At 38.6% G+C, this 13,707-nt stretch overlaps 1 protein-coding gene across 6 annotated transcripts in view; it reads right to left on the bottom strand.

The window, feature by feature from the left end:
* Positions 1-2,092: 2,092 nt before the first annotated feature.
* Positions 2,093-13,707, bottom strand: part of CNOT6 (CCR4-NOT transcription complex subunit 6) — a 30,273-nt gene continuing 18,658 nt past the window's right edge. For 5 of the 6 annotated variants that reach the window (XM_061352088.1, XM_061352084.1, XM_061352086.1 and 2 more), the window contains 9 exons: positions 10,076-10,161; positions 9,337-9,441; positions 9,177-9,245; positions 7,277-7,434; positions 6,612-6,766; positions 6,104-6,258; positions 4,974-5,204; positions 3,501-3,703; positions 2,093-2,822 (listed from right to left, as the gene is read on the bottom strand). In XM_061352088.1, coding sequence (XP_061208072.1) covers positions 2,610-2,822; positions 3,501-3,703; positions 4,974-5,204; positions 6,104-6,258; positions 6,612-6,766; positions 7,277-7,434; positions 9,177-9,245; positions 9,337-9,441; positions 10,076-10,161 — 1,375 coding nt within the window. In that variant the 3' untranslated portion in view covers positions 2,093-2,609. The remainder of the gene's footprint in view (positions 2,823-3,500; positions 3,704-4,973; positions 5,205-6,103; positions 6,259-6,611; positions 6,767-7,276; positions 7,435-9,176; positions 9,246-9,336; positions 9,442-10,075; positions 10,162-13,707) is intronic. The other variant, XM_061352089.1, reaches the window with a different exon arrangement.

The following is a 13,707-nucleotide window of genomic DNA, read 5'->3' as shown; positions in this document are numbered from 1 at the left end:
CTAAACTCTATAAACACTTCTCCTTCCTTCAGCCCCCGAGTCACAGTTGCAGCCCAGTTAAAACCCAGTGAAATCAAAGGAGTGTCTTCAGTGTGTTCAGTGGGTTTTTGGTTGGGACCGGTTGGACTAGTATAAAAGCTGGAGGAAACAGTTAACGTTGTGGACCCTTCAACTGTGAGGTGACTATGCAGGAACAGTTGTGTCTCCAAAAGCACAAAGGGGCCGTATTTTAACATGCTGTCATAAATTCAAACAGTTTTTTAAGACTACCTAATAGAGGAGAACACGTATTGGATAAAGCTCAAACCTTTAGAATCTAACAAGTGCACTCAAGCTCCAGCATCTATTAAAGTAAATTATCCCCCTCTAAAAAAATACAAAATGAGTAAGTGCTTCCCTTCCCCTTCTGTAAAGCTTTCTGGACTCATCTACACAATCCAGAGAATCAAAAAAGAAACAACAGTTTGCTTAGTTTGACAAGCTAAACTGGCTCATCATCACTGGAAATGGTCATGATGTACATTACCAAGACATCATTAAGGAAACATGAGTAAAACACCTTTTTATTCACACTTTACAAAAAAAAAAACAAACCCAAAAAACAAACAGAAAAAAAAAATAACACTACGCATTAAGTCTACTACAGCAACACTACCAGCATTTCAATGTACTGATTATAAACTGGACAGGTTTGGTGTTTTCACAACTAAAACCAAAACCAAAGTAACCCCAAGAGGTCAGGTCCCAGACAAGGATTCAAGATCAAAATTTCTCCTATTGCAATTATAAAATGTACATTTTAACCCCCCGAACTGTTTGCCAGCTTTGACTTTCAGCTTCAAACAGAACGGATGGAGCACGCTCACGTGCTGACTACTCAATAAAATGTTGAGTCATTATTACCAATCCACTCTCTTTATATATAAAAATTCACAATATTTAGAAAGTTTTCTCTTAATGCTCAGTGTCCTTTTGCTTCCCTGCCCGCAGCTGAAACAAAAGCTGTTTAAGACCAAGCTCTCTATCCTTTATTTCTTTTTATTCTTTGTATTAGCTTAAGGAGACGATAAATCCTCTCCCTTTTAGGATACAAATAGACAAGTTAAATTTGTAAGCTGTTATAAACTTGGCTTCATGACACAAATGGCACTGAGGGTACGCTATAACTTTAGTCTTGTTTGACACTTTAAAACGAAGACTTGGTCACTTTAAAAAAAATGATCTGAAGAATTGTCTTTGGGACCTGTACTGAAAATGCATTTATTTTACACTGCTTCATCAGTAGAAAATGTAAGGTTGGGTTTTATTCTTCAAGGAATTATACTTTCTGAAACTGAGGAACACACTTAAACGAAAAGAGAATTCACATGATAGTAATTCTTAGTGGGAAAAACAGCACTGTGCAATGACACTGAAAGAAGCAGTGCATGGGTATTAGAAGCTAGAAACTGTGTACCCATAACCTGAACATGTTCCAAAAGTGTGATATCCAATGCTTCACAAAGGAAAAGAAGATGCCACAGCTTATACAAAAGTATCTTCATAAAATTTTCACAAGTGTTAACATTATTTAAAAAAATAAAAGAGGATGCACAGGATCTCTCTGCATGCACAGGCAGTGCTAGTTGAGAACAAATCGAAGCAGGCACAGTGGAGATAGGACAAGTATTTAAACAGAAATGAGGAAGCTGTACACGAGTATTCCTAAATTTTACTTTAAAAGTTAGAGATGAGAAAAATATCTGAGCCTATACACATCAGCAATAGCTTTCCATCCTTACAGGTCTACTTAGATTCACTGCTTAGCGTATCTGTTCTGCGAGAACTCGATGCTTTTCTCTTTAAGTCAGAAATAAACAGAATGTACTTTGTTATCTCTGTAAGATGCTGTGGTTTTATACGTTTGGATTTTAAAAGCAACGTCCTCAACTGAACATAAAAAGTAGTACAAAAGGGCTAACGAAACCCTAACAGTGCAAATTGTTAGCAGAGAAAACCTGTGACAACCTCTTTTACAAGCTGGCCTTTATAACACATGAAAACAGATAAAAATTTAGCCTTAGTTTACAATACAATCATTTTCCAAATCTGATTTTTCTTTTTTTTTCTTTTAAAGTACAAAATTTCATAAATCAGGTTTTCTGTTGTTCATATACAATCAATAAAGGCTAAATTCAAATTCTATATTTTACAAACGAGTCTGAAAAAGGAGGGAGTGAAGTACGGAAGAATGTTCTGTGGATGTTCCTACTGGCCTCAAAAAAGTAGTGCTACAGATAACTGTGCAAAGAGAATATACTGTATAACAATTCCCTATTTCAAGGCATGAAAATGTCACGTTGGATAAAAGAAACAGGAAGGTTAATTGTAACGTATTAAAGAAAGGTGCAAATGCACCGATCACTGTCGAACAGTATACAAAGTATATTGGGCTCAGAATTGTGTCTGTTGATAGCACCTGGCTTTTACTATGTCTTTAGCAAATAATTAGATTTAAGATTAACATTATTAAGAAAAAAAAAATCCCTGTTGGCCATACCTCACTCCTCTATATTCAGATTTTACAATTGTACAAGTTAGATTGAGGTTGCCCTCTCAAATGTACTTGACTACCTCCTGCCAGGGTGATGGATTCCATTTACAGGAGGCAGGAAAGGCAGCAAAAGCTCCAGTTGTGCAAAAAGTGAGAAGTGGTCAGAAGGGATGAGTGGATGTGGACAACCACTTATATTGTTCTCTATTAACCAATGATGATCCAAAGGTCCAAGAATGCCAAGTATGTTTAGCTGAGGTTTAGAGTAGAAGATGTAGTCAATAATACCCTAAAACAAGAGAAGAAATAAAATTATTAGTATATATTACTGAGTCAAGTTATTCTTCCAAACAAAAGGTGAGCTCAGTCTTATGAGTAAGCAAAACACTACCACTCCTTCTTTACGGTATCAACTTAGGACAATTCCACTTTCTATATCCCTTGATTTGCTCAATATAGATTAGGAAAACGAAAGTCAAGTCTACCCTGTATCACTTCTGCTATGCTTTTGTGGGTTACAATTTCCAGCCTCTTACATAGCTCCAAGTCACATTTATCTGATTGTGAAGAAGAAAAGAGCAGTCTTGTTTCTCCCAAGTCACAGAGCAGTAAGATTCTTCCAGTAGCAACAGACAGTACTTCCTTGAAGTTAACAGCTTCAGTGCCCCTGTTGAGCTATTTCATTTAGCTTGGAGTATTAATATATAAGATCTTCCATGTTTACAAGAAAGGTTAACAGCACCCCAACTCTTGTAAATCTATTAGAAGTTACTAACAAGGAAAATCTGATTTCTATGAGACCGAAGTGTTGAACACTCTAGTTTGCTATGTTTTAAATATAAACTTGGTGAATTTAGTGTTAGCTCTCCAAACAGGCTAACTTACTTGCTAAACATTTTTGTACAGCAAACACATTAGTTAAAACCCAAAAAGAAAAATGTGCCCAAAACATCAGCCAAGGACTTACCTTGAAGTCAAATGTGTAATTTGTATAAGGCATTAGACCATTCTCATAGGCACTCTTCAACTTGAAACCATGTGTAATTCTTCCATTTGTTGTTCCATTTTTTCCATTACAGCTGAAGTTAGTAAGACTTTCATTGTATCTCAGTTCCTTAAAATCTTTGTGGTTTGTTTCCACGCCACCAGTGCTCAAGTACTCAACAACACCTATTAGAGAGGCACACACACACAAGATAGTATTAATAAGCATTCAGCAGCTGAGAGTGTGTAGGTACCTTAAGTCCTGCAACTAAAGGTTATATATGCTTTATATAAGCAAAACCTTAAAGCATATACAATAGTCAGCAGTAGTTCTTTTACAATGAGAAAATGTCACCTAGAACAGAGACATCTTTCTTTAATAAAAACAAGAAGGTTGGTAAGGAACAGACTGTGGAGGGAGATGAAAAAAAGTAGAAATCAAGTTCCACAAGTGCTAGGCAGTCAGCTTCCTCTTGTCTATGCTCAAGTCTTGGCTGTCAACATTCTTCAGCTAAAACATTATAAAAAGCCAACTTCTGTACCACTACTTCAAATAAAATTACAGAGGCTGCAATGCCAAATTGACAAGATTTGTCAATGATCATGCCTCTTAATTTCAGAATAGCTGTGCTAAGGTTCTAAAAGGAAAAAGCAGCTATTAGTTGCTCTAAAGACACAATCAGACACATGAAGTGGCTACTGCAATAGCCACTAGTGATACTTGACTTCCTGGGATCAAAAAGAATCAAGTTTCCAGTACTGCAGAGCAGTAACTGCTCCTATCAACCCTAACAGATGTTAAGAGTTGAAAAGCAGTGGCCAGAAGGGAGATCAGGAATGGAGATTATTATATCGGACAACAAGCAATAAGAAAGAAGAATGGCTTTTGAGTTCAGCACTTCAGCTGGGTACCTGAGAAAGCCAAGAAGGCCATCACTGTTAATTTCTTGCACTTTACAGAGTTGCCACCAAGGCAAAAAAAAGTTGCATTTAGTAAAGTGCTCTGAAGAATTCCTTTATAGTAGGAAATGTATTAAACTTTGGAAGTCCTAAAATAATTGAGCTGCAGAAAATGAGTCTATGGTGGCAACTTTAAAGAGAAGACCCTATCTTGTCACACTTGAAATTAAAAAAACCCACAATTATCAGCAACATACTAATGCTTCCAGTTAATTTTGGAAGATAGAGTCTTCCTTTCCGTTCCTGTATTGTAAGATAACAATGAGAACACTTCTGAAAGACCAGACATAGCTACACTACTGCACAGGCAATAAGGACACTTACAAAAGAACCAGTTCCATCTTTTCTCTCTTCCTTTTATTTTATTAGTACCTTTAGAGCTTACATCAAACAATGTATTCTCTAAGTTGAAAACCCCTTTAAAGAAGCAAGACCTTAAAATTTAAATTATTACACACTTTAAAGAGTCTAAAAAAGTAAATTAGAGAACTCTTACCAGAGTCTGGTAGGGAATTGAGATCTGCACACAGTACAAGTGGAATGGTTCCAAGCTCTCCCGAAACACCAGGTTTGAGACTACGAGAAGCTTTATCAATAATGTTCTTTACCTCAGACAGGAACATCATAGTTTGAACCAGCTTCACATCAGAATAATCTGGGTCCCAATGCATATGTGCATTAGCTACAAGAACTAGCTGCTTCTCCATCCCAAGGTGTGGCTTTCCAGCTAAAATTTAAAACCAGTTATTTACCTTACATGGTCAGCAACACAAAACACTATTATTGAATTTTAAACAAGATGTCTGAGGGGAGGCAAAAATAAAATACCAGTATAACCTGAACAGGGTTAATATCATTTAAGAGGGTCATACAATTCCTCTTATATCTACTATGTGTTTTAGTTGATATAAAGCATTAGCAGTAATTGTTTCACATTCAAGGTCATTAACACATAGACTAGCTTGTTACAGGTAATGCTTATGTATGCAATACTGTGAATTAAAATAAATGACAGGCAAGTAATGTTGTAAAATACTACAATGGTTTTCTTCAGGTTGTGATAGCAAACAGGCACAGCTCATACCTTACCAGGCAATGAGCTCTGAATTTTAAGTTATCCACATTCTAAGTTACCTCTCTTGCTAGAAGTGCTTCTTAAAAGGTTTGTTAGAATCTGAATTAATAAGATATCATTTGGGTAAATATCACACAGGTTGAGTCGGTACCCACTGTGATACCTGAAAGCCAATTTACATTTCCTAAATTAAGAGTGACAGGGCAGAACAAACAGGTTGTATGAGCACGAGAGTGAAGTAACAAGCTAAAACGATGCAGATTTATGATCCAGAAATACATGGCTAACACCCACTGATTCTTTCATACCTGTAACTGCAGGCAAAAAAACCCACCACTTTAAGCAAAAAGGTATAAGTGGAAAAAAAAAATAGTATCTCTAGCATTTAAGCAGTATGACTTATTCCCAAATCCTCTCTGGAAAGAAATTTGTCTGAACATATGATGTGCAAAGTTATATTAATCAGTAGAACCTACTTTAGTTTGCTATCACAAAAGTAACTGTATTTTGTTAATGAAAGAAAATGTATTAAGAAACTAAATAGGACTTACATGACATTTCTATCAATTCCTTTCGCAGTTCTAACAATACAGCAACTCCAATGTTATCTTTTGTCATAACTCTGTTCAGCATCGCTTCTGAACCTTCCGAGTTTGCCATTGCTAGTTGATTGAACTCAACAGTGTGTTTTTGAACCAAAGTAAATCTGAAAGAGAAACATCATATGTGGTTTTTTCAGCAGCCTGATACAAAAGGAAATGTTGCAGGTTAAGTTTTTAATTAAAGCTCAAATGCACCCATGATGTGAAAATCTCAGTCAACAATGTAATTCCATAAAACCCTAAACTGAACTCACAGGATATAGTTCTCCTAGCAATTTTTATGTATTCTTACTGCCTTAGTTTCAATTAATGGGAGGGGATAACTGTTGAAATGTAGTGCATGTTTCTAATTCTGCAGTAGTTTCTAGTTCAAAGATGCTTGAGCTACAGACTGACGAGAGAAATTATGTGAAAGAGAGCAAGACACAAGAGAAGGGTTTGCAAACGCATCACTTACTTTTCTGTTTTGAAAAATATTGCACAACCATCAACGTGTTTCCTTTCCTGTTCGGACATTGTCCTAGCTCTAGATTTTGGACTGAAGAATCCATTGTAGCCACGTTCTTTCAATTCTACCAGGAAAAAACTGTAGTACTGCTCTGTTTCAACCTCCTACAAAATTATCAGACAGCACAGTATGAATGTACTATTGGCAAAATACAGAAGGCTGATACTATTTAGAATCTTCAGAAGTGTAAATCACTTTCAAATTAGATTTAATGGGAAAAAAAATAAGAATTAGGTACATCAGAGAATGTAAATTTCAGAGCAATATTTTTATTTTAAGAAAATATAAATGAATTTCTGTAATCCCCAGAGTTATGATTATCTCAAGCTTTTTCTTTGAAAATACGTCAATTACAGCCCCATACACACACAGAGGAACACAGACACCCCCAGTACCCTTCTTTGATCAGCAGCTGCTGGTTCGCATTCCAACAGTGTGGGCTGAAAAGCATTCTTTTGATGTCAAGCAATAAATAATGTTCTAAACACCACTTCTTTTTTTGCTTTTGCTTTCAGAAGGTTTTGAAAACACACCATTGACTGTAAATACATTTAGTGTGGAGAAACCAGCACAGGGGAACAGAAAAGGGAAAGAAATCATGGTACATCTTTTACCTGAAGACTTATGATGTCAGCATTGCAGCTCAGGATTTCCTGCATAATGGCTTTTTTTCTGTATTCCCAGTTCAAGGCCCAAGATGGACAATAGCCATACAGCTGCCGGGTAGCATATTTATCACAGAGTACGTTGTAACACATGACAGAGAACAAGGCTGCAGAACAAGAACTTTACTTACACACTGATATATTAAACAAATATAGGTACACACACACAAAATTATGCTCTTCACTTCTGTCTTCTGCAAATCTATCAATTCTTGCTTTAGTAGCAACAGAGCACATGGTTCTGTATTACAAACTGGTAAGCCTTTCTAGGAAGATAAATTACAGGTCTGCACATATGACAGCTGTCTTCTAGCATTTAACCAGAAAACAAAAATCAGAATCCCCTTTAATGCAGTAAATAGCATACAAATGCACTTCATGCTAAGTGCAGTGCTACTGCGAAAAGCCTAAACCAAAGCAAGTGTATTTGAGCACTTAACATTTGCTAGCTATACAAAGGTTTGCAAACTCTTCAAATAGATTATTTTAAATCTACTTTAATTATTACCACCTTAGAATCATAGAATCATAGAAGAGTTAGGGTTGGAAAGGACCTTAAGATCATCCAGTTCCAACCCCCCTGCCATGGGCAGGGACACCTCACACTAAACCATATCACCCAAGGCCTCGTCTAACCTGGCCTTGAACACTGCCAGGGATGGAGCATTCACAACCTCCCTGGGCAACCCATTCCAGTGCCTCACCACCCTAACAGGAAAGAATTTCCTCCTTATATCCAAGCTAAACTTCCCCTGTTTAAGTTTTAACCCATTACCCCTTGTCCTACCACTACAGTCCCTAATGAAGAGTCCATCCCCAGCATCCCTATAGGCCCCCTTCAGATACTGGAAGGCTGCTATGAGGTCTCCACGCAGCCTTCTCTTCTCCAGGCTGAACAGCCCCAACTTTCTCAGCCGATCTTCATATGGGTGGTGCTCCAGTCCCCTTATCATTCTCATGGCCCTCCTCTGGACTTGTTCCAACAGATCCATGTCCTTTTTATGTTGAGGACACCAGAATTGCACACAATACTCCAAGTGAGGTCTCACGAGGGCAGAATAAAGGGGCAGGATCACCTCCTTCAACCTGCTGGCCACACTCCTTTTGATGCAGCCCAGGATACGGCTGGCTGTAACAGATCCACAGGCAAATGGATCCCTTTGCACAGTGAAAAAGTATAGGCAAAATAAACCCCCAAGCGTTTGCACCTCAAAAACCCTACACTTCAGGTGTAAAGACAAGAAACATCTACTCTCTGTTTGAATTTGGAACAGGACTGATAATGAGACACTTTGGGACAACCTGACAGGTAATCCAACAGCATGGACTTCGGGTTTCGTTGGGGGAATGTGCATCAGTCTGCAAGACTGCAATAACTGAGAAATACACTAAATTTTTGGTGTGCAGGCAAACAGAAGAGGCTGTATTTTAGACCATTTATGCAGAAAAAAATTAGTAAATAATAATACATGGCCCAAATCCCACAACAAGAGAAGTGCCGTGTCAAAGATGATACATTTGTTACTTAAAAGAATTCTTCATTTTGGGGGAATTATTTATTTTATTCTTCAGCAATACATTCAGTTAAGCCTGTTACAATTCAACTATTTCATTAGTTGTGGTTAACAGTTTCAATTTCGCCAAGGAGAGTGTTAATTCAAAAGAAACTGCTCTAGAGTAAGAAATGGGGAAATCTGTAACAGGTTTTCCAATTGAGAAATCTACTTCACCTGGCTAGTCAGCACTGCACAGATGATTGGTCAATTTTAGCATTTATTTCTCAGAAGATAGTAAAGATCAACACAAAAGGAAAAAACAAGAAGGAAAAGTCCTTTAAGCATTACAGTACCTGTTGGTCTTGTACGGTCTGGTTCTTGCAACATAATCCAAGATCTTGGAGGTGGTTGTTCAGTTGAAACTATGGGAACATTTTAAAGTAAAGATGCAACAAGTGATAATCACATTTACTGTACGGAGCAGAAAGAAATGTTTTAAGAATGAGCACTTACTTCTTTTTGCAGTACCTGCCAAATTATCAAGCAAATAGTTCAGTAGCCTGCGCGTCCCATCTGGTTCCTGATACAGGTTCAGAATATCCTGCGTAAGCGGATTTCCTGCAAACAGATGTACAGATATATTGAAGCAAACAGATAGAGCCAATATAAACTTGCATATCAGTGCTGAATGGTGGCATTTCTGAGAACAGATAATGCATCTACTATGAAATACTCAGAGGTTTCAGATCTCAGGTCTTCAATCCCACAAAACCCTGGAAGTGATTTAGCCTCATTCCGTCCTACATCTGCCTTCGGATTAACCACCTCAAGGGTGGTCACTGGGTCTAACAATAGTGAAGAACTGGCATGCTACAAGACAGATGAGGCCAAACACAGGAGCCACCTCTGCTCACTTTGCCTGACATGAGCGAAACATCCATCAGCTTATTTGCCAGTCATATATGAGCAGTCCTACCACCCAAACACATAAGCAGATTGTAAAAGTTTTCATGGACAATTCACATTCTGCTCACTCTGCAGAAAGAGAAGCAAACTTCTTTATTTATGGAATGTTTCACCAAACTCATTCTTTTTCTTTGCTTTAAATAATCCCTAAATAACAATATTTATACATGTGGAATAGCTACATCTGGGATTGCTATTCACTAAAATCTTATGAATTAGCAGACTACAGCCATCTCAGAAGCGTTATCATTAAAGAAGCACGGATACCAAGAAAAAGCAGGAATACCTTTCAGACCCAAAGTCTGTAACTGGAACAGTTTCCCCAGCTCAAAAGGTAAAACTCGTAACAGGTTGTTATTTAAATGTAGTTCCCTGTAGACAGAGCAAAAATCATACAGGGCTGAAAACAAATCAACGTTTGTCTTCAGCAGTAGAGCACAAGAAGTTTAACTAAAACAGGAACAACATACCAGCAAATCACAGTATTGGAAAACTCAAAGCCTGAACAGCATTAGGAAAATATTACTATACTCAAATATCCAGACAAAAATAAGAGAAAACACATTAAGCTGAAGTACAGAGAAAAGCATGTTTGTTGAGTTCATCTTAAAGAATCAGATTTTGTAAACATTAGCAATAATTAAATACTTTAATAACTCCAAGTGATGAAGCACTAACAACTCTGACAAAGCAGATCATGAAATAGTTCAGCTATGATTAAAGGCCAAATAAAGGGAAATTATATCTCAGGAAACAAACAAGCAAAAAATCCAGGATCATGGCAGTACAATTAGAACTATGGCATTACCATGTAACAAGTCATTTACAACAGCCGTTTTCTGTTGGCTTGGGTTTTTCCTGTAATTACAGTGTTCAGACAAAAACACCTGCTTTTTATGTTACAAAACCAATATGCAGACTCTGATAGCCCAACAAACTGGGCAGAGAAAAGTGACTTGGTTGGAGCTTTTCCCTTTCTTAAAAGTATTCCCATCTAGGCAGTGCAGACTTTCCTTACCATATTCCGTATGAAGTTGCTCCTTCAGATTGTTTACAACTTTATGCCTAGAGACTTAAAAAGTATTTTCAGGCAACAAAAAAGGGAAAGAGAAAAGAAAGGAAACCTGGATGTCAAGAGTTACCTTTGCTCTTTCAGATTCCTACGAGACAGCATTTGAAGTAGATAGACACAACTCTTCTTCTGGCCTTGCCTTTCAAAAGTAAACTCTGCCTGGTCCTTCCCTAACAAGGGCTTCTCAAGAAACTCTTTCTGTTTCACAGCGTATTTAGAAACCTCTGTATAAAATACACTGGCTTGTTTTAGGGACACTCGGGGGTGTGTATTAGTCAAAGAGATACAGGATACTTTTTATTTCACTGGGTTATACAGAAACTCCAAGCTACTTCTCAACTGTTTGCAAACTGTAGTACACCTAGCCAGCTCCGAGTTTTGCTTTTTCCAATCTAGACAAACGGATGTACATTACAGAGAAACTCAGAAGCTCACTGTGTCATTCTAGGGTTGCTCAGTATGAATGAGACATGTGGCAGGTAGAAAAGAGGATGGGGCAGTTAAACAAATAAATGAAAATCATCATCTCCACTAGTTCTCGGCACTTCCACGGACATTTGAGATTTAAATCACTCTTACTTTTAGGAACAATATTCTACATGAAATCATAAAGCTACTATTTTATTCTTTAGGAAGCTACTTTCCCCCCCCTAAGTTTTTCAAAGCACTGCTGAAGTCTAAGAAGTCTAGAGGAAAAACACTGAGCTGAAGAACAGCACAGCAGTTGGTATCATCATGCTTTTTCTCTTGGATGAAAGAAGTACTTGCTCTAATAATCCTTGCCTCTATGGAACCCGCCCTCTCTACCTGGCAAAGGGGATCACAGCAACTCCCACTGGTTCATAGAACCATAGCATAGTTTAGGTTGGAAAATACCTTTAAGATCACAGAACCCAACCATGAACCCAGTACTGCCAAGTCCACCACAAAACCATGTTCCCAAATGCCGTATCTACATGTCTTTTAATACCCTCAGGATAGTGACTCTACCACTTCCCTGGGCAGCCTGTTTCAATGCTTGATGACCCTTTCAGTGAAGACATTTTTCCTAACATCCAATCTAAACCTCTCCTTGCACAACCAGAGGCAGTTTCCTCTTGTTCTCTCACTTGTTACTTGGGAAAAGAGACCAGCCACCTCCTCTCTCCATCCTCCTTTTAGGTAGCTGTAGAGAGCAATAAGGTCTCCCCTCAGCATCCTTTTCACCAGCCTATACAACCCCAGTTCCCTCAGCCATTCCTCACCAGACTTGCTCTCCAGATTCCTCACCAGCTCCATTACTCTTCTCTGGACCCGCTCCAGTGCCTCAATCTCTCTCTTTGAGAGAGAGGGCCCAAAACTGAGCACAGGATTCAAGGTAGAGCCATACCAGTGCCTACTACAGAGGGATGATCACTTCCCTGATCCTGTTGGCCACATTATTGCTGATACAAGCCAGGATGCTGTTGGCCTTGCCCACCTGGGCACAAGTTGGCTCATGTTCAGCCTGCTGTCAGCCAACACCCCTAGGTCCTTTTCTGCTGGGCAGCTTTCCAGCCACTCTTCCCCCAAGCCTGTAGCATTACATGGGGTTGTTTTGACCCACATGCAGGATCTGACACTAAGCCCTGTTGAAGCTCATACAATTGGCCTCGGTCCATCAATCCAGCCTGTCCAGATCCCCCTGCAGAGCCTTTCTGCCCTCAAGCAAGTCAACACTCCCACCCAAACTGGTGGTGTCTGCAAATTTTACCGAGGGTGCACTTCAAGTTCTTTCAAGCATATCAAGAGAATCTGTTTTACAGCTGCGCTTTCCAAAGATAAAACATTACATCCCACCCCCCCCCCCCCCTTCTGCAAAGATGACAAACCTTACTGCTCTGACACCTCTTTATTCAAGTACCTACAGTAAAAAGGGAGATGCAAGGAGCCTTAGGCAAGACCAAACCCAGAGCTCCAGACGTGGGAGCTGGAAGACCTGTTATCAATTCTCAAGTGTAAGAGCACAAATGATTTCTGTGGCTCAGGATATTAGCAATGCGCAGTGTTGAATTACCATTAGTTTGAACAACTTCCCAGAAGCTATGGGAAATGTCTGCAGTAAGAGCCAGCCTGAAACATAAAACTCCAGCACAGCTGAGACCTGCAGAGCACTATCACATAGGATGCACTTATAGATATTAATTCACTTTCACCCAGTGAAAAGAAATCATGGATCAGCTGCAATTACTGAGAACAGACAGAGCACAGTGCATTAGTGCACTAGTTTTTCACATCTAGAAACTGGGCTCAAGTATTATGTTTAGGTCATAAACAGAAAACTAGCTTGATCCTAGACCTTAGCTACACATTTCACATTCACAAGATTTAGCCGTTTCTACACAGAAGAGAATTAGGATGTTGAAGAGCTGCAACTTCATTGAGTCAGCCAGAATAAACTGAGAAAAGTGTTGGGAAAAGGGCACAACATCTTTTGACACTACTGGTGACTATGCACTGCTAAGCTAACTCCATGTCGTATTACATTTAAAACGTTTTAAAATGAAAGAGACTGATGAAAATAAAACAATGCTAATGAAGTACAAAGATAAAATTGAGAACATTCCAGTAAAATTAGGACTGATAGCTCACAATGTGAGTGGATAAAGGAAGGAACAAACCTGTTACTAGTAACTGCTTTTAATTGAAATAGTAATGCAAAGCTGTCTTTAGAACACACTACTTCGCAGCTGAAAATAGCTACACAACACACTGCAAAACAGAGCTGCCAATAATGCTCTAAAAGGCAAGGTCCTTTTGCTCAGCCTCCAAGGTTGAGACTTCAACTGCTTTGGAATTTGAGCTTTTAGTGCCGCTTTAATCAGCTG

Source organism: Neopsephotus bourkii, unplaced genomic scaffold, assembly GCF_033783945.1.
Source record: "Neopsephotus bourkii isolate Nb327-2 ecotype Australia unplaced genomic scaffold, CSIRO-AGI_Nbou_v1 NB_620, whole genome shotgun sequence".
Classification (NCBI taxonomy): domain Eukaryota; kingdom Metazoa; phylum Chordata; class Aves; order Psittaciformes; family Psittacidae; genus Neopsephotus; species Neopsephotus bourkii.
Note: the sequence above shows the minus strand (reverse complement) of the source record. Positions and strands in the feature narration are given on the sequence as shown.